The 20,735-nt window shown below is 59.0% G+C and overlaps 1 protein-coding gene across 6 annotated transcripts in view; it reads right to left on the reverse strand.

Moving 5' to 3' along the window:
- Positions 1 to 20,735, reverse strand: part of Cdh23 (cadherin related 23) — a 383,514-nt gene that overhangs the window by 319,603 nt on the left and 43,176 nt on the right. For all 6 annotated transcript variants that reach the window (XR_009226399.1, XM_058577902.1, XM_058577897.1 and 3 more), the window contains exon 3: positions 15,907 to 15,984. Coding sequence is in view for 5 of the 6 variants with exons in the window: in XM_058577902.1 (XP_058433885.1) it covers positions 15,907 to 15,984 (78 nt within the window). In the remaining variant the exon portion in view is untranslated. The remainder of the gene's footprint in view (positions 1 to 15,906; positions 15,985 to 20,735) is intronic.

Consider the following 20,735-nt stretch of genomic DNA (forward strand, 5'->3'; position numbering starts at 1 on the left):
GGGGCCAACAGTCCATCACCCACCACAGCAGGCCCCGCCGCCCTGTGCTCCCAACCCCTCCACGCCCTCCATCCCGAGCCCTGGAGTCACCTAGAAGTTTCAAGGCAAGTCTTTAGTGCAGGCTCCTCACAGGGGGGCTGCGCAGAAATGCTTCTAGATGATTCAAAGTTGATGACACCTAACTAGAGGGTCTGGAAGTGCAGCAGCCAGGAAATGCAGCAGGACTGGCCGTGGAGTGGCCATCTGACCGTGCCCTAGATCCCCACAGCTGGGGACACAGACAGGCGGCCCTGGATTTCTGTTTGGCTCCACCGTTTTTTAACCGTCTGGCCACAGAGAGGAGGTCACTGCTGCTCTGAGGTGCAGTTTCCTCATCTGCCACACAAAGACCTGAACATGCACCCGACGGTCAGGTGGCAAAGATCTGATGCAATGACCTCTGCAGAGCACCTGTACCTCGTAGGTACCCGACGGCAGAGGCCATTATCGCTAGTGTCACTTCTGTCCTCAGCAGGTGGCAAAACACAGTGGTTAAGAGGATGGGGCTGGTCCCAGACAGCCCAAGTTCGAATCTCAGCCCCATCACGTTCACCAGCTGTGTGACCTCAGGCAAGTCGTTCCAATCTGTCTGCCCACCCCCGTTTCCCCATCTGTAGACCGACCGCAGGACGAGGCTCCCTAATCTGGAAGCCTGGCATCTGCTTCAGGGTTCCAGGTTTAAGGATGTGAACAGTCAGTCCACGCAGCTCTTCCAAAACCCAAAACCTTCCAAACCTGAAGTGCCCTGGTCCTGGCCTCCTGGAGAGGGTGCCCCTCCTACCGGGCCTTCCCACAGGCGGTCATGGGTTAAGAGTTCATGGCAGCTCCTGGCACAGAGCTGAGGGTTCCACGTGCCACTTAAATGAAAATATTCTAATGAGGGACCCAAAGGTGGGATAATGGGTGGACAATCGCTATGCCTCCCTCAAAAAGAGGCCCCAGGGCCTGGGAAGGCAGGACACTGTCCCAGCTGAAGGAGGGACAAATGGGAACTCGTAGACACACGGCCGGCTCAAGAAGGCAGTTCTCACATAAAGAGGGCTTTGGCCTCAGGGTCCTGGCTCTCAGATACCTGGGGACTTTAAACTTGCTGATGCAAGGTAATAAGAGAGTCACCGTCCCCATTCACGGGGGAGAAAACTCCGGCAGGAGAGCGGCAGAAAGGACACTAGCTTCTTCCCCCTCCATTCAGCCTTCCCTGCCACTCTGCCGTCTGAACTCTGGGGACTCAGAGCAGGACACTGAGAAAGGAGTCCCCCCGCCCCCCGTGGTGAGGAGTGGCTGGGGAATGGCCCATGGCCCTGTCCTCCCTGTCCATTACCCTTTTAAGGAGCAGAGGCCTGGGCAGGGCAGGCTGGGAGTTGCCGGCCTGAACGGTGTGCCCGGCTCTGTGCTGTACATATGTCACATGTCATGTGTCACAGTCCACATGTCACCTCCCCACGGTAGGGACCAGCAGCCTCAGAGGCCCCGGGCAGCCTGTCTCCTTGATATAGCCTGGGATCTAATTTCAGAATGTGGTTTCTTTACTGGCGTTTCTCAAGTAAACTCAGATGTTTATATTTTTGCTGGTTTTCTCATTGACCCGTGTCTAGCCCATGAGGAAGGCAATCTACGGTGTAAAACATGGATCCCCCCACCATGGGCATGTTTCTCACTTGAGACAGGGGAGACGGAGCTGGTAAGCATTTAAGTTTTGTAAACTGAAGGTGAGGCAAAAAAAGAGGTCGTCCACCCTGGGCTCCCAGGCCCTCTGTGGTCAAAGGCCTGGGCCAGAGGACCCTCCCTGCCCCCAGATCTTCCGATTTCCTGGATCCAAAGAGTAGGCAGGGTCTGAGCCAGGCTCAGGGAGACCCAGGACCATGGACATCTGAATGGCCTTCTCTAACAGAAAGCACCTGTGCAGGCCGGGACACGAGGGGTGTGCCCAGATGGGACAGCAACTGCGGTCCCAGCTCACTGAATGATCAGGACAGCTCTGCAAACTGTGCCCCACCAGTCCCATTTTACAGATGGGGACACTGAGACTCTGGGAATGAAATAACCACCCCAGGTCTCTGCACGCCTGAGGCACTGTCCTCCATGGCACATGGTCACATGCACCCAGTGTCATGCACCCACCAGCTTGGCTATTGACTCCGAGGACAGGGGTCTGCGGTTCTCAGAAGCCACAGTCCTCATCCTGCTGATGCCCGTGTCCACCTGGTCCACGGCGTGGGCAGGACTCCCTGGGAGGCAGGTGGGGGGCTGTCTGTAGAGGGAACGGTTCCCTTCTCCTTAATTGACTGTAAATTGCTCTGCGCTCTTAATGAAGGCCGCCAGGAGTCATTATGTCCGCTACTGCGGCCACTCTGTAAACACAGGGCGGGCGTCTCCAGCCGCCTCCGCCTCCCGGGGCCCTCCTCCTCCACACATCTGTTACTCAGTGATGAGCCCCAGCTGAGGTGCACAGAACACAGGCCCTGTCCCAGGCAGGGGACCTGCAAGATGGGCACACAGGCCAGAGGCAGGACCAGGGAGCCGGCACAAGACCCCGAGGGCAGCAGCCGCGTCACCTGAGAACCCGCTGGAACGGACTTCCTGAGCCCACCACAGACGTGCTGAGGCAGAACCTGGGGTGGCGCCAACCTGCAGCCAGGAGGGTTCCAAAGCCCACGGGAGTGAGGGAACAGCCGCTGGGGAAGGGACAGCAGCACGGGAGGACAGCTGTCTGCAGGACAGGGAAGCTGAGGCCCGAGACTGAGGCAGCTGACCCAGGGCACAGGGCACGGGGCACAGGGCACAGGGCGGCAGGGGCACTGGACTCCAGCCTCCTCCCAGGGTCCGAGCACAGGGTTCCAAGCTGGCGCTGACAGGCCGTGAACTCTGACCCTGTGTCCACCGCTGTCCCTCCCACTGAGGGCGGAACTCCATGCATGAGATCCGGGAGGCGCTGTCCTCCTCCGTGGTGGCCGTCACTCTCTGTTCTGTGAGGTTTAAGGGCATAAAGCTGAGCCAGGGTTGGGAGGAGACCTGGACTCTGTCACAGGTGACCAAGGCCAGTGTCTTGCCACACCCTAGCAGGGCCCCAGCACTGGGCTCTGGGCTCCTGCTGCATACAAGTCCCTGCCCCTGCACTCACCTACCCCCAGTGACCTCAGGTGCCTTGGGGTCACTTTCTTCCTCAGACGGCCTCCCACCTAGGCTGGGGTAGCCCAGGATGGATGTGCTCTTGGGCTGGGACACACACTGAAGTCATCAGATGGAGCTGGCCCCATGTGCCAGGCCCAGGCCCAGCTCCCAGGGGAGCCCCTGCATGTCCCAGGAATCCTACCTGATTAAGGGGCGCCTGCCCCTGAGGTCACGACTTTGTTCCCTGTCACCCCAGGTGGTCCCCTGGAGTGCAGAAGGGCTGCAGGAGCCACCCTGACTGGGGCCAGGGTTGAGTTGAGTATCGCGTCCCTGACTTCATACCCTGGTCTGTCACCTCCCAATAGTGTACTGAGTCCCTGCCCATGGGGTCCCTTCTGATCTCCCACAGAACATGCCAGCTGTAGACGGGGGGTCCTGAACAAGGAGGCTAGGCACCCTGGGGGTAACTCACCTCCTCCCTCCTGGGCTGTCCCGGGCAGTCTGGGCCACAGGCCACACAGAGATGTGCCAGCTGGGCACCACTATCCCACCTCACATTCTGGGGCAGCACAGGGTGAGAGGGGGCTGGGATGAGCAGGGTGGAGGACGGTGGTCACCCTCAGTGAGGCTGGAAGCCATTCCTGGCCCAGACAGGGTGAGCCGGGTGCCGGGACCCTGCTGGCCGCGCTCTCGAGGGACCGTGGGAGACAAATGCCTCCCGGCCGTCAGGCCTGAGTTATCTACAACATAGGGTTTCTCCAGAGAGCTCATAAAGCAGCCGATGCGGAGAAGCAGGTTCAACACTCAATAATCCCTTGTCTTGCTCCCGGGCGGAAGCCAGTGCATTCATCTTGAATTATCCTTTCCAAGGGTTCAATCAAGCCCAGGGAGAGCTGGCGCCCGCTACCCTCAGTCCTGCTGTAAGAGCCCGGGACGGAGGGCCCCTGGGCAGCACTGTGACACTGGGCATGCCCCTCCACCCGTTGAGGGCAAGGGCCAGAGGGGACCCAGGTTTGGAGCTCTGGTCCCCTCCGTCTGAATGATACGAAATAGCAGGACAGGGACCGGAGCTGGTGAGGGAGAAACCTTACCCGGGGGCTGGCAGGCCGGCTCTGATCTGTGCCAGAGGACAGGGGGCTGGGTATGGGGGACAGAGACCTGGGCTTGAATTCAGGCTGGCCAGTTACCGAAGCCCTTGGGCAGATCACAACCTGTCAGTGGGCTTCCTCATCGGCAGAATGGGCTTCCTGACCACCTGCTTCACGGAGCACTGTGAGAATGGAATCAATTTATTTTTCAAAGTGTGCAGAAAGTCCTTACCACAGTGCCTGGCACACAGGTAAGGCGACAAGGGAGAAGGTAAGCAAAGCCTGTCCTGAGTGCCCGCAATTGCTGTGCACCTCCAGAGCCCAGAGGGAAGACTCAAGAGCAGGCCCCAGGCAGCCACCATGTGAAGAGAGGCAAGTGACTCCAGGGAGCTGTGGGGCAGGCCAGGTGGGAGCGGGGGCAGCCTGTCCACCAGCAAGCCAGTGGCACTCACTGCGGGGGCTGCCCCCCTCTGCAAGAGCCCAGCTGTGCCAAGGGGATTCCTGGCCTGGCTGGGAGGGGGAAGTAGGGATCTCAGCGTCTCTTCCACTTGGAAGACAAAAAGGTCCCTTGGAAGAGTACTGCATAAAGCCACGCCAAATGTCACGTGTCCGTCCAGTGGGCCATGGCAACACAGACCATCGGTCCCTTCCCAAAGCTGCTTCTTGCCCAGATGGGAAAAGTACCAGCCAATAACAACAAGGGCTTTCAATGTGCCAAACACGTTCATTTCATTCATTCAGCCTTTGCCACAACCCTACGGCCAGACATGGTGCGATCGCTATCCCCATTTCCCTGCTAAGTCGACTGAGGCAGAGAAAAGTGACATGGCGGGTGACACAGTCGACGTTTGCTGGTGAAGGAGGAGAAGGCTTCTCTGAAGAGGAGACCCTTAGAGACGGATTGCTGAACTAAAACGACGACCATCATTGAACATCAATTTCATGTTCAGGGTCTTTCATAGGCGCCCTGGGAAGTTGGCCACGGAGTAGGACCGTCTGCATTTGCAGAGGAGGAAGGTGGGGCCAGGGAGGCTAAGGAGCTCGCCTGGGGCCACCCTCCTGGTCGTAGAGCTGGGATTGCACCAGGGTAGAGGGGCTCCCCTCCAGGGCCTGCTGACCCTGCCCAGGTGGAGGAGGGGGGGGGAGGCACCCAGGTGAGGCGACCTTCAGGGAGAACCTTGCTGCAAGGAGTCAGCTGTCCTGGGCACCCAAGTCCCTTCTTGCTCAGGGATGACAAAATGGCTTGACCTCGTATTCCTGGCCAAGCTGCAGCTGGACGGTCAGCTCCCAGGTCCCCTGAGGTGTGTGGAGAACAGGAGGGACAGGGCAGTGATGGCAAGTTCAAAGTCAGCTGTGCCGGCCACCATCTCTCCAGCCAGCTGGACGGCTCTCGGCTCCCGTAACTCACACCTCGGGCAGCTCCCGGGGAGCACGGTGCTCCCAGGTGGCAGCAAGCTGGGCACATCCTCATCCCCCAGCTCCTCTGCCAGCCCCCGCCCTGCCCAGGGGTGCCTGCTGTCCAGCCAGGCACAGCTGGCCCAGGTCTCTGCCCGCCTCAACACTGGTCACTGGAAAAGGCCGTGGACCCCAGAGCAAATGACCTGGCTCATCTCCTGCTTTGGTCTACTGTCCCATCTGGCAGCAGCGTTTCTGGCTCCACATGTCCACCGAGGACGTGCATCTTCCAAGGGACCAGGAAGAGCGCCCAACACAGCTGTGCAGGGGGCAGAGCCAGAGCCCTGGGTCAGCCCCCGCCCCTGAGCTGCATGGCAAATCCCCTCCTGAATACAGTGGCCCAACCCACACCCGCCCAGGGTGCAGGCACAGCCACCGAGGCTCTCTCCTGGGACAGGCTGAGGAGCGACCCACCGGGTCTTGCTGGGTGGCAGAGGGGTGGGAGGACCAAGGTGGCCTTGAGCCGGCTCTGTAGCTCCCTGGCCGGGGCCTGGGGGTGTCCTGCTTGTTCTCTGTGGGCCTGAAACAGGAGGCCACATACCACAGACTCCGCTGTTCCCAAGGACGAAGTGGGACAATGCAGGTGGCCAAGCTAGCAAGGTGGCCAAGCTAGCAAGGTGCAAGTACTTGGTCACTGGTGTCATTTTTAGTTTTCACCACAACCACCTAGTTCTGCCGTCGAAGACAACACGACCTGCTGGCTCCACAGCTGGCCCCAGACCCCATCACCTTCTGAAGTGTGGTCTTAGCCAGTCAACACCCAACCTCCCAGTGCCCCTCTCCTATGCCACCTTCTCTGTCCCTGTGCCCTGAATAAACTCCTCCCTCCTTGGGGAGCTCCCTAGCTCACACCCCCCCGCTTTCCCAGGGTGGGCTGTTCACGTACCACTGGTCTCTTTCTCTCCTCCAGACTAGAACTCTTTAAAAGCAAAGACCACATACAGAATCCCAGAGCCCTGATTAAGTGCACAGGCTTTGAGGCCAGGCAGCACTGAGTTCAAGTCCAATTTCCATCCTATATAAGCTGTGTGACCCTGTGCACATTCCTTAACTTCTCTGAGCCTCTGCTTCCTCATCTGTAAAATGGAGGCTATAAGAGTCACCTTTTTTGGTTTCCAGTGAAGAACCAGGAAGATACGTGTAGGCTAGACTCAGCAGTGCGCGAACCAAGAGAGCCGCTGTTTCCCCAGATATCTGGAATGTGTATGTCCCTACCCTCCCCCACCCTCCCCCACCCACTTCCCCGCACAGGTGTCCAGTGCATGCCATTCAGGGCACAACCACGATGACAGGTGGCCCGTCATCATTATCATTAGTGTTATTATGGCTGCGTCCCAAACCTGCCCCCCTCATGCCCACCCCATGTGTTGAAGGGTACAAGCTGCAAGTCCCAGGCTCAGGGCCTCCAGGCAGAAGGACACCACAGCAGGACTGGAGACCCCGGGACTGCACTGCAGGGCCCACTGCCTGCCTTTGCCCTGGCGTGTGAGGTCAGGGCAGGCTGCTGTCCAGATCCCAAGAGTGACTGGCAGGGACCTTGGGCCAGCTTCCGTTCTTGGGCCTCAATTTCTCCATCCGTAAGTGAGAGCAGTATAGGGGTCATCAGATTGTCCCACGGAGTCCTTAGGGGTTCATCCTGAGCCCCCCAAGGATCCTCCTGGTGAGGTAAAAGCAGAGGGGGGCTACTATGCCCCCTACAGTTCACCCTGTGTGTGGGCACACAGCTCCTCTGTCTGCTGAGACCCAGAGGGTCATTATTCCTTAGCACCTGTCACTGTTTTCTTTCTTTTTTGGGGGGATTGAACCCAGGCGCCCTTAACCATGAACCCACATCCCCAGACCTTTTTAAATTTTATCCAGAGGCAGGGTCGGTCTCAGAGTTGCTTTGGGCCTCGCTAAGTTGCTGAGACTGGTTCGAGATCCTCCTGCCTCAGCCTCCCGGGCTCTACAGGGATTGTAAGCCGTGCCACCGCGCCCGCCCATCTCTACCCTCAGACTCTTTACTTCCCTCCTATGGGGCTGTCTGCCTCCCTGGATAGGTCGGCTCCTTTGGGGCGGGAATTCCTGTCTGTTTCATTCACGTTCCCAGGCCCTGGAACAGGACCCGACGTATGGACCACACCCAGGCAAGCATTTGCTGAATGAATAAATGAACCTAAGTCTACACGTGTGTATCTACAGACAGGGACGAGGTTCTGGGTGAGATTCCACTAGCCCAAACAGCCCCACAGCTAAAAAAAAAAAAAAAAAAATTTTTAAATAATCTTACTGCAGAAAAAGAAGGAGAGCTCTTTTAGTAGAAACCGGGTGAACCCTGCATGACTGCATGACCTCCATCGTTAATGCCCGCCTTTCAGCGTCGCCTTCTGGTTTGCCTAATTGCACTGTGGTTATAGAGGATGTCGGCGTTAGGAAAAGCGGCAAAGGCAGCTTTTGTACTATTCTCACAACTTTTCTGTCAGTCTAAAATTACTTGAAAATAAAAAGATTAAAAAACATCAGAATTAAGCCCACTTGTCTAGACCGGAGCTCCCTGAGTGTGGGAGGGCCCATTGATGACATTCAACATGATCTTGGGGGCAGGAACAAGGACTTTCTTTTTTTTTAATTTTAAAAGCTGTGGATTCATTTCACTTGTGTTTTGAAAGCACAGTCCCCACCTCCACGCTGAGATGCTCTTGGACAGTATAATGAGGTCTCTGTCTCTGCCCAGCCCCACCCCCTTGGGGACTCTCCTCTGGCGCAGCTGCATGGGGCAGATGCCATGTCCCAGCCCTCCACTGCCCAGCACAGTCACGTCTTGGGCTTGGCCACCGAGACACTGCTGCCTGGGCCATAAGAGCTAGAGCTCACTCACGGTGACAGCAGTGACCGCCTGGCCAGATTGTCTGGCCGATGTCCAGGCTAGGTCCTTTAGTTGCTGTCAATTCTGAGAGCCTCAGTAGCCTTCCCATGGAACAGACAGTGAGGGACGGATTCTCAGCGGGCAGTCTGGAAGCCTGTCTGAAACACTGAAGTTTCCAGAGTCTCACAGGGAAACGGTTCCAATGACAGCTTACACCCCTAAGCACTCGCTGGTGCCAGGGAGAGTCCTCAGGGCCTCGCCATTGGCTCACTCAATAGGCACACAACCCCAAGAGGGGAGCTTGGTGTCACCCCCATTATGCAGATGAGGAAACCGAGGCTGCGGTTAGTAAGAGGCAGACGTGGGGCTCACACGTCGGCAGCCTGGGCCTCACTTTCTCCATCTGTCAAGTGGGGCTGTTGGTTAAAGCAGTGGTCATGTTCTGCCAGAAACCCTCGGGGTTCGTGGTGGCCCTCCCGGGGCAGTGAGGACTCTCCAGATGGGGTGAAGTGCCCCTGACCTCACTGCAATCAGACAAAGTCGCTTCCCCTGGGCACGTACTCCCGGCTGCACACACTGTGTTTCCGTATTGCTGTCACACACGGGGCTATGTGGCCTCTGTGCAGTGGCTGGCAGGAAAGCCTGCCACCCAGACAGCACACCCAGCCACTTACCCCAGCTCTGCACTTCCTGTAGCTTCCACCGGCCCTAGCTAAGGGCCAGCCCAGTCCTTCTCTTGGCCACATCAGTCCAAAGAACCATCTGGGGAACAGAAAAGTACTTCTCCCCCCCACCCCGTGGTCCTCCAGCCTCTCCCAAGAGACAATTTCCTCCATTTAAAGAGCCAAGGGGGGGGCTGGGAATGTGGCTCAAGCGGTAGCGCGCTCGCCTGTCATGCGTGCGGCCCGGGTTCGATCCTCAGCACCACATACAAACAAAGATGTTGTGTCCGCCGAGAACTAAAAAAATAAATAAATATTTGGGGCTGGGGATGTGGCTCAAGCGGTAGCGCGCTCGCCTGGCATGTGTGCGGCCCGGGTTCGATCCTCAGCACCACATACAAACAAGGATGTTGTGTCTGTCAAAAAAAAAAATAAATATTAAAATATTAAAAAAAAAAAAAAATAAAAAAAAAAAAAAAAATAAAGAGCCAAGGGGAGAAAGTCCAGCGAGGAGGGACAGTCCCTTCCAGAACACTGGCTGGACATTAGTCTCAGAACGGCCCAAACTCCTCCTGGACATCTCCCAATGCTGCTTCCTGTCTGTCCTGAGTCCCAGCTCGGCGGCCTCCTCCCCAGCCTTGAGGGTCAGCCTCCTGCAGATCCATCCCCTACCCACCCTCGCCGGTGCCCACTCTGTGGGTGAGCTCACGGGCACCCAGCTCCTCTGTCTGCTGAGACCCTGACGCCGGGTCAGCCCACCTGAAAGTTGCTCTCCCTGGGTCCAGACGAAACAGCTGGGCATTGATGAGTTTGCAGAGAAATTAATCAGCGCCGACTGGCAGCGGTGCCTGGCACTGCCCGGGCCGATCCATCCTAATGAATCCCGAGCTTCCTCCTTAATGGCTCCTGACAAGACTAATTTACTCCTGGAGGTGATTAGCATGAGCATTATCACCTTAATTGTGGCTCAAGATGCTTTGGGGGTGCTGGGGGTTCTGCCTGGGGAAGTCGGCTTCATGTGTCCCCACCTCAGTGACAAACAGAGGGACGGGGGCCAAGGGGAGGAGGATCAGAAGAGACACTGGACAGCCACTCAGTCACTCCTCCAACGACTCGTTCACCAGGCAGCCGCTGAGGCCCACCTCGTGCTGCCACCGCACTTGGCACGGAGGACACGGAGGCGCAGCGGCCCAGCTGTGGGCAGGAGATAATGCCACCTGACGAGGAGGGTCACAGTGAGCCCGCAGGGGCCCGTGCATCCAAAGTGCTTAACGGAGGCCCTGCAGGAGGCCGGCACTCAATAAACCATGGCTAATGTCACCACCGCAGTCTTATCTTGTACATAAATACTCAAGTGATCATTAATCGTAATGTCGAGATTAATAAAGTTAATATGTAAAAATTAATAGTCCAGTGGGGAGTCCAGGGGCGCGCGGCCCCCAGAGGGGAGTCACACACAAATAACCAGCTGACGAGGCCTGGGAGGGGAGGCTGGGAGGCCTCACGGGCAGGGGACCCGCAAGCTACACTTGAAAGGGGAGCAGGAATTTGCACCCTTGGAAAGGAAAAGGGGGAGGGGGGTCCAGACCAAGGCCGCAGCCTGGCACAGCGGGTGGTGGCACAGAGCATGAGGAGTCGGGGGAGCGGTTGCAGGGCTGAAGGGAGGTGTCCGTGGGCAGGGTGGGGCGCCCGGCTGGGATCAACAGTTCTGCTCCTTCCTGTGGACGAGGCTTTTAGACGGGGCTGTTGAGAGCTGGGATGGGGCACTGTCCCCTCCAGGGCCTGAGCTCTGAGTGGGGTGGCCAAGATACCAAGGCTCCCTGCCCTCGAGGATCCCCCTAGAGCTCCTGGGTGTCTCCAACACAACCTTCCTGCTGCTAACCCTGTGTCCCTTCCCCAGACAGTGCTCAGTGTCCCGAGGGTCCCCAGCAAATATGCCACGTACAGCTCCATCTGGGATGATCAAAACAGGACCCTGGCACGGCGCAGGCCTGGCCGCACACAACCATGGACACACATGCTGCTGCGCCATCTGGGGAAAGTACTCTCCTGGGCCCACTCCCTGAGCAGCCACCCGGTCACCACCAATGCCTCCCCCCTGACACACCCTGGCAAGGGGGGCACCTGGGCTGAGATTCCAGGAGGGACAGTGGGTGGCATGGAGCCAGCCTGAAGCCCCTGCCCTGGATGAGTTCCCCAAGTGCTCCCAGAGTCCAGCCATTGCCTAAAGCACCCCAAGTTCCAGATACCGGCCAGGCACAGAGCTGCGCTCTGAGGACACAGAGGTGGCCCGGTCCACCTAGAAGCACGCATGGTCCAAGAGGGGAGCCAGAGAAGCCATTGACAACGGTGGCTGGTACCAAGAGGGGTGACCAGGCCCTGGCGAGAGCCTAGGAAGCAGCCCTCAGCTCCTGCCCGGAGAGACCCAGGAAGGCCACCCCCAGGTAGCGCATGCAAACTAACTCAGCCCGTGTCCTGGAGGCTCGCTGAGTTCCAGGCAGCAGGGACAGCTGCCATGGAGGATGGAGGAGGGACTTGCCTTCACGCTTAAGGGACAGCAAGGAGATCAGTGCCTCTGAAGCGGAGCCACCCCGTGGAGCGGAGGGAAGGAGGTGAGGCCTGAGGGTGGCGGCCGGACTGCCTCTCTGTCATTTAAGAACGCTGGCTTTGGTCCCAAGGTGGGTGGAAGGACTTGAGCAGACCTCAGGAGCAGGCTGGGCCTCAGGCTGGACGAGACCTCAGCGGCTAGGAGGAGAAAGGGCTGGGCATCGAGGCCACCGAGACTGGGGGGCGGCGGGGGTGATCTGGGCATGGAGCACGGTGGTGGGAGCAGAATGGGGAGAGCTAAAAAAGTTCTGGGCCATTTTGAAGACGGAACCACCAGGACTTCCTGGCTTGGATGAGAGGCGAGAAAGAGGGGGAGGTGAGGCATTTGAGTCTCAAGCCTGAGCCAGAGGCTGGATGGAGTTGAGCTAACCAGCAGGACAGGCTGCAGGGAGGCAGGTATTGGGGCGTGAGGGCAGGAGTTCCCTCCAACCTGTTGAGCCCAAGACACCCAAGCGAGCGAGAGGAAAGGCTGAGTGGGCGATGAGGGAGTCTGGAGCCTCTGCAGCAGGAGGCGCAGGCAGGAGGTGCAGCCGCGGAGCTGTGAGCACACGAGTTTCACACGCAGGACAGATGATCACCAGGGGAGTGAGGACTTGGAGAGGACAAGAGAGCTGAGTCCCAGAGTCCAGAGGTGGGGAAGGTGTGGGGCTTCCTGGAGGGGGACAATCAACTGCTGGCAGGTCACAAGGGCTGGGAATCATGATCGCACTTAGCAACATGGAGGTGAGTGGTGACCTTGCCCTGAGCAGCACTGGCAGGGTGTCTGGAGCAGATCCAGGAGCACCCCTGCAGCCCTGTCCCTCCTGTTACAGGGGCCCTGTGGCCATTCACAACTGGGGGTTCCATCCAGCCTGGCCAGGGGTGGAGTCACCGAGCTGCCCCACCCGTGTCCTGCCCCACTCATCCCTGGCTGCGCTGCCAACGATGGAGCCCACATCTGCAGCAAGTCACAGGGGGACCGGGGGCCTGTCTGGGGAAGTGGGTGATGTTTACAGACCCGGGAAGGCACAGCTACTCAATAGCTTCATTTGGCTTCTGTCTCTCCGGCTGGGGGACGCTCTTCAAGAAAAACGCCACCCAGAAGGAATTGGAGCAGGAGATGGGTGCGGAGACAGGGTGGGGACATGCGTCCTCTGCAAGGGATTTCTGATGGCCAGGCTCTGCCTTCCTGTGCTGTTCCCCTGCCACAGGCCAGCCGCTGGGAACTGAGGCAAGAGCATAAAAAAAAGGAACAGGTGCAGAAGGCTAGGGAGGGGCAGATGCCCAGCGTCCAGCCCTGGGGAGCGCGTCCACACAAACTGCACACGGAGAGCCTGAACCAGGCCCACCTCAGGTTCTGAAAGGGAAGTTAAAAGTGAATTAAGGCCTAAAATCACATAGAACACTGCCTTGAGCACCCAATGAAAGCAACTGTCATAAGAATCCACGTGTTAGATGATGTTTGTGGTATTATTCTTCCACAACGCCCCAGGAGTGAGAATTGAACCCAATGGCCAGGAGTTCCAGGGAGACACATCTCATAACAATATTAGGAAGGATTTTTTTTATTTCGAGAACTCTCCCGTAGCACAGAAGCCCGCTGCCTTGTCAGACCATGAGCCCCTGTCCCAGGGTGTCCAAGCACAAGGTGGATGGCCAGCCTGGAGCTGGCATTGTGGTCCGCCCCAGCTCTGACCTCTGGTGAGCTGACACGTTTAGTCTGGCCTAGGCGTTGACCAGCCCACTGTGTGTGCCTGTCTGTGTGCCTGGCTGTCCCCCTACAAGGCTGTGGCTGGCACAGCCATCCCTGGGCCCCATACAGGTCCTCCCTTCAGGAACAGCAAGGCAGTCCAGGGGCAGAGGCTTTGGAGCTCATGGGATGGTACAGAAACACCTCACCAGTTCTGTCCCCATTCTGCAGGCTGGAACACTGAGATTCAGAGGCTCAGTGGTTACTAAGAGCCACGCCTCCAAGTCAAGTCTCTTGGAAGCAAAGGGCCACTGCCCTGGACAAGCCGTCTCAACCTTCAGGCCACTGCTGGTCAGAGGCCCCAGGTCTGCCACCTCCACAGGAGTCTACGTCCGCAGAGCAGGGCTCCAGGCCTGACTGATCTGGAAAGCACTGGCCGGCACTGGCCAGCTTTCCAGTGACTTCTCATGGGCGAGATGGAAAAGTACAGACCCAGAATGGTGCGGCACGGCGCCCAAGGTCACACAGCGAGGAATGGAAACTGGCTCCCGAGGTTCAGGCTAGAGATCTGCAGTCTCCATCCTGATGTGAAAAACATCAGGAAGGAGGGAGCCAGGAGGTGCGGGGCTGGCTCAGCGCCACCCCCTGCCCAGAGGGCGAGCGGAGCCGACTTCCAGCTCACCGAGGCCCCTCTCCAGCCGGAGGCTCCCTGGAGCCGGGGATCAATCCCGCAGCACTAGACAGACACCCCCGCTGTGACTGCCAAGTGCAGCCTTCACAGGGCTGAGTCCTAGGAGCTGCTCCCGGGGACCGATCGATGCCAGCGTTTGCAAAAGACCATCGAGAGCCAGAGCCAAAAGGGACAGGAGCAGGGCCTGTTGGAGGGCTCCCTGGGTGGGTGTCCAGCACAGGACTTGTCACGGTCAACACTGGTCAAGCAGTGTCACCCCCCCCCACCCCACATCACCCTCGCTGCACCACCGGCCTCCGAGGACCCCAGGCTCTGAGCTGAGCATGCCCCGTGGGGTCTCAGCTGGGGGCCCAGCCAGCAGGGCTCCAGATAAAGGCCTTCCCACCCCAGCCAGCTCCGGGCTCGGTGAGCCGCTGGCCACACCTCCGCCTCTGGCATGTACCTGCCCCAGTACAGACGCTCCACCACAGAGGGACATCCTTCAGGATGAGGCGAAAGTGGCCACTTAGAAGAGCCACACGTAGAACTAGTGTGTGAAGCCAAAGGAAGGGACTCTGAGGACGTGTTCAGGTGCCACCTCCCACAAACCTCTCCTGCCCCCAGGGAGATGACCCTCCTCCTGCCATCCCTCAGGGGGACTTAACCAGACACCTGGCTCACGCCCTATTACTCAGGACCTGATCTCTTTATCCATCTGTCTCAATCCCCTCTGCGTCCACAGCACCCCGGCCTGGCTCAGGGACACCCCATCCTTATCTGATGAACTGGATGAAGGAAGGTGGCCAGCGCTGCTAACTGTCCGTGCATTTACCTGTGCACATGTACTGGGTGCCCAGGCTGCTGGTCCCATGCCAGTCCCATTCTAAGTCTGGGTGGGGGAGGAGCCACGTAGATAAAACCCGCCCAAAGAGGACAGCCATGTTCCAAATCCAGGACCCCCAAACACCCCCCGACCCAGTGCTGCAGGAGCCAACGGCTCAGTGGGGCTACAGGGGCTTTCAGGTGCTCTCCATCCCAGAAGGGGAGCGAAGCCTTTGCAAGAGCCTTCCAAAGAAGAAGGCCCCCTTCCTAGACAGCCCCCCAAACACCCAGGTCTCCATGCCCCAGCCCTAAAGCCCATCCTCACAAGGCCAAAGGAATGGCCACTTTCCACACAGGCCGTCCACGCTTCCTAGAGACAAAGTCCCGCTGGACCGAGGGAACGGTCCCGCTGCACTCAGACACACGCCAGCCATGCCCGGCCACCCCTGCAAAACAGCCTCCACCTGCTGAGCGCATCGATCTGCTCAGGCCCCACGGACAGCAGGGGTGGAGGGTGGGCAGCAGGGTGCTCACGGGCACCTCCCACTACGAACGATGGGATGGCACACACAGGGCTGAAAGCTCAGCATCGCCGTCAAGCACAAAGGGCCACAGACCAACTAACAGCTGCCAGCCACCAGCCATCTTCAGATGTCCACAAGGCTGGGAGTGGCCAGAACCTGAGTCCCTCTGCTAGGACCAAACCATCCCTGGAAGTGGGAACAGAGCACCCTGGCTCCGCGTGAGGGACTCCCCAGAACCCTCCTCTGTTGGAAAGGCCACCCCAACAAGGACAGAGGGCCCTGTCCCCAGAGGCACCCAAATGCCACGCAAGTTATTCCACCAACAGGTGGAAGCTGATCCCAACCTCTGGATCCCCCTCACTTGTGGGATCACCCCATGCCACCAGGCTCGCCCCCGGCCACGTGCCAACTCACCCACAGGCGTGTCCTCGCTGATCAGCAGGTACGTGTCAAAGAAGTGGTTGGTGAAGAAGGGCAGACGGTTCACCTGACCTGGAAGTCAGAGGACAAGAGGGTCAGCCAGCGCCCCACGCCAGCCCCACACCTTCTCGAAGGCGATGCAGAACCAGGGCTTCGAAGGACACTGAACCTGTGTCCAGTGCCATGGTCAACCTCCCAGGACCCTGTGGGTCACTATCCTGCCTTGAAGCAAATGGAAATAACACCAGGAGGCAGGTGGCAGCTGTCAGTGTGCAGCCGGCCAGGCCCCCAGTCACAGGGGGCTGCTGAGCTCTGGCCTTAATGAGAGGCGGGCAGGCTGGGGGCCATGTCCCCAGGACTGGAAGAGAAGTGAACGCCAAGCGTCACGTTGACCATTCCACTACCACTGACACGCCACACTTGGACACACTGTGTCAGGTAAACTGTCTTCAAAATGAACTTCACCTGTATCTTTTTGTGCTTCTAATGTGGTGCTGCAAGTGGTAAAACTCACCCGGGCTGCTTTCTCCCGGGCAGTGGGCAGAGCAGGAGTTCTGCAAGGTCAAGTGCTCCATTGACCGCAGAATCCCTGGTGCCCAGAGCAGGGCCGGCACTTAGAGAGCCCTCAATGTACCTTTATTGTTTGAAAGAACGGCCAGCGAACCCCACTCGATAAATAATAATGAGAACATAACTGTGCTAGCTGCCCTTCCAGAACCGCTCCTCGTGCCAGGCCCTTGAATCACCGAATCCAGTGACCGGGAGGCAGCTGCTCCATGTCCCAGTTCGCTGTGGAAACAAGGCTTAGGGGCCTCACGTAACTTGTGACTTGCTTTACGTACCCCATAGGCGGCCTGCAAGTGGCAGAGGCCATACAGGCACCCAGACCTCAAAGCTCGTCCCATTAACCAGGTGCCATTTTGACAGCCTTGAGGTGGGGGCAGGGTGACACGCACACAGGCTGAGGAGCTTGGTGTCTAGAGAAGCCTCCCACACCACAGTCCCAGGAAGCAAGTGAGAAGACGTCCCCCTCCGTCTCTGCCAACCAGGAGGCAGCTGGCCCAGCTCCTGGGGGGTGATGTGTGCAGCACTTCCCACGAGGGTTCCTGGGGTCCTCCAGGTCCCCTCTCTCGCTCCTGCTGAGCCAGGCTCCCTCTGAGCTTGGGCCAGGTTCCCAGAGAGGGAAGGGCTGGAATCAGGGAGGGCCCTGGACCAAATCAGGAGACGCTGGCTTCCTCCCTCCTCCCCGGTCCTGCTGGGCGCCCAGGCTGGTGCCGCCTCTGGCTCCTCAAACATCTGGCCTCACTTCCTGGCCAGGGCTGCTGGCCTGTCTGCCTTCACCTGTCAAATCCTCCGTATGCTTCACATCTTGCTTCAGGTGTCCCTTCTTCCAGGACGCCCTTGCTGACCACCTCAAACACGCACAGGCACCCCCCACCCTCTCCCACTGGGAACCAACAGCCTCAGGAAGAGGCTGGACTCCAGTCAAGGGCCTCGCCTGTCTTGAAACTTCCCCGTGTCTCTTTGGACCCCATGATCTTCCCCTGCCTCAGTTTACTGTCTGCAAAATATCGATTAATAATAGAACTTACTTCACAGCTAACCTGAGGACCAAATGAGACTGCATACATGAAGCGCTTAGCACCAGGCCCCCAGCACACAGCAAGCCCTGAGTGAATGGGAGCTATTATTAACACTGGCATTAATAAAGGAGCCACCTTCTCAGCCAGAGGGGAGGCTTTCTGACCCTGCAGGGGCCTCGGGCTCTGAGACAGGGGAGCAGGAGGCCCCCGGGTGCCTGGGGAGCTCAGCCACGAGGCTTGGATGGCAGGGGTGGGAGGAGAGAGGGAAAAGCCATCCCCTACAGCATCGTTGCCTTTTAAATGTGCCCTGGTCGGACCTGCGGATAGTCGGCGGCTGGGAGCTCTGCACGGGCAGCTGGGCAGAGACTGGGATGCATCTTGCTTGCCACATACCAAGCAGGACCTGTCACCCTCAGAGGCCCCGCGGCCTTGGGCTGCCACTGCAGGCACTGGGGGGCTGGGAGGGGCTGGCAGGAAGGGCGGGGAGGGAGGGCAGACAGGTGACTTATTCTCTTAACAACAGCAACACTGTGAAAACATGAAGGATGCGCTTCTGAGGAAAAGCGCTGCCTCGGGGGCCTTGGGGCCTCCAGTGACGGGGAGGTGAGGACCGAGAAGGGGAGGGGACAGCGGGTGGTCTTTGGAAGGGAAGGAGAATGCCAGCTTCCTGTCCCAAGACCATTCCCTCTGTCCCCTGCCCCACTGGGCTCTGTCCCGGGGTCTGCAGCCCTGATATCCTCCCCCTGCCCCTCCCCCTGCTCCCGACCCACGCGGCTGGCAGCCCCCAGAGGTGGCCAGGGAGGCGGCCAGGGGGGCGGCCAGCTTTCCATACCCTAACACCTGGCCAGGCCCCAGAGGAGAAGGGAGAAGGCTCTGGAGGAGGCAGCACCCAGCTGTGGGTGCAGAATGACGAGGATTTTTGAGGAAGGAACAAAGACAGGCAGAGCCAGAAGACGGGCCCCGTCCAAGGCCTTGGTCCCGATGACCAGGCATCCAGTGGCTGTGTGGGGAGGGGCCCCCTAATTGGTGCCACCCAGGGAGCACAGGCTGACCCAGAACCTTGGGATGGGGGCTTCTCTTGGGGAGTGCAGAATAGACTGAGCCAGGTCAGCTGCACCCGAGCCCAGGCCTCAGAGGGTGGAGGGGGCTGAAGGCACAGGGTCCACCTTGAGACCCAGGCTGGCAGAACTCCAGAGTCCCCTCCCCACAGGAAGAAACCAAATGGGAACACTGAGAGCTGTCAGGAGTTGGGGGCCTGGTGTGCTTTGCCGTTTGCTCTGTGACCTTGGGCAGATCCCTTGACCTCTCTGGTTCCTGTTTCCCAGCCTCAGGACAAGGACAAAAAGCCCTGTGCTGTCCTCCCCCCTGGCTTTCTTCCAGTGGTCACTGTGCACTGGAGCCACAGATACAATGGCCGCCTATGGCCCACAGGAGCCTGTGGGGGGAGCCTGACAAGCGGTGATGTCTGATGGGGAAGTGCGCAGCCCATGGTCGAACGTCCTCCTGCCCAGCACCTGGGCCACCAGCAAGACGCTGCAGGGTGCTCCGTGAGACCAACAAGGGTCGGGGGGCAGCCTGCTCGGGCCTTCCTCCCCTGCCCCCAACAAGGCCACAGAAGAACGAGAAGTGCCAGGGACCCCGTGGAGACCCGGGCAGGGAGGGAGAAGGACAGGAGGCTTCGGGGGGGACAGGGCAGGGGTTTGACATGGCCGGGGAGTTGACCCTGAGCCTGACCCATCTGACTTCCTGGGATGGGAGGAAGGGCCAGCCTGGGCTGGCAGGTCAGAGGGAGATGAAGTAGGGAGGACAGTGTGGCCTGGTGTGGGGTCAGGTGAAGGGCTGACCCGGGAAGCCGGGAAGACAGTGAAGGAAGCCATTTTTGTCCTTTAGACCCCAAGGTCAGCTACCACCCCACAGTGCTAAAAGAACAACACTGGCCACTTTGGACAGGAGCCAGGAAGTGTGGATGTGATCGGCCATGAGAGTGGGACCCTTATATACACAGGCAAGACAGGACAGTCCACAGGGAGGAGATCACCCGAGTGTTGCCAGAGCATTGCTGTGTGGCTTGAGGCAAGTTGCTTTGCCTCCCTGCGTCCTGTGTTTCTCCCCTAAAGAAAGCTACTGCTGATAAGGAAAGGGCTTACACAAAATAAGTGTTTCTTTTTTTACATAATATTTTTTATACCTTTATTTTATTTACTCATTTTTACGTGGTGCTGAGGATTGAACCCAGGGCCTCACACGTGCTAAGCGAGCGCTCTACCACTCAGCCCCAGCCCCAGCCCAAAACAAGTGCTCTTGGAGCAGCCGAGGTGTGCGGGGCGCCACTCTCAGTGCTTCAGGTGCACAGGAATCCAGGGGATGGTTTTGACACGTCAGGAGGGAGGTGTCGCCTGGTCCTCTACTAGAGGTGGGGAAACTGAAGCAGAGGGAGGGTCCGAAAGCAGCTAGAGGGGACCCTGTGGCCACCAGGACTGGAACCCAGGCAGGCAGCGTGGCCCAGACTGGCACTGCGAGCCCCAGGGAGGCGGGGACTCAGCACCTGCTGTGTGTCCCGAGTGCGGCTCTGTCTGTAACTGATGAAGAAAGTGCAGGAAACGGGGTGGGGGAAGGGCAGAGGTGTCCAAGGTCATACAGTCCCTGGGGAGGCTGAGGCAAGTGTCCTGACTTCTGCTGTCCAGCAACCCAGAGGCTGGAGCTGCCCCACAAGGCCTCCCACGCGGGGCAGGGAGGGCAGGGGATGGCGATCTGACAGGAGCCCCCACGGAGAATCCAAGACCCCTGCTTTCTGTGACCTTGGGCCAGCAGCTCCTCCAGGCTTTGGTTCCCCCTGGTGAGAGGTGTGGCAGCCTCCCTGGCTCCACAGGGCTGTGCTGCAGGCTGGGCCTCCTGGAGGGCAGTGAGTCCCTGTCACTGGGGGCACTTTGTCACAGAGGCGGGGAGAGAGGACCTTCCTGACGAGGCTGCAGCTTCCTAAGAGCCTGCCAGGCCCCCGGAGGGGAGAAGGCCTCGGCCCCACGGGAATGGGTCTGCCGTGTCGCCAGGCACACCGTGCCCACAGCTCCTCCCCGGGGCGCTGCAGCCCTGGGGGATCCCTGTGTGGCATGCCTGCAGTCCTGGCTTCCTTCAACGAGCTCAGGGCCACTCCCCACCAGCCACTGCCCAGGGGCCAACAGGAGGCAGTGACAGGTCCTCTTGGCCTTGCCCTTGGCATGAGATCTGGTGCTCAGAGTGGAC

Source organism: Marmota monax, unplaced genomic scaffold (assembly GCF_021218885.2).
Source record: "Marmota monax isolate L192 unplaced genomic scaffold, Marmota_monax_Labrador192_F-V1.1 WCK01_AAM20220418_F8-fsc00019, whole genome shotgun sequence".
Taxonomy (NCBI): Eukaryota; Metazoa; Chordata; class Mammalia; order Rodentia; family Sciuridae; genus Marmota; species Marmota monax.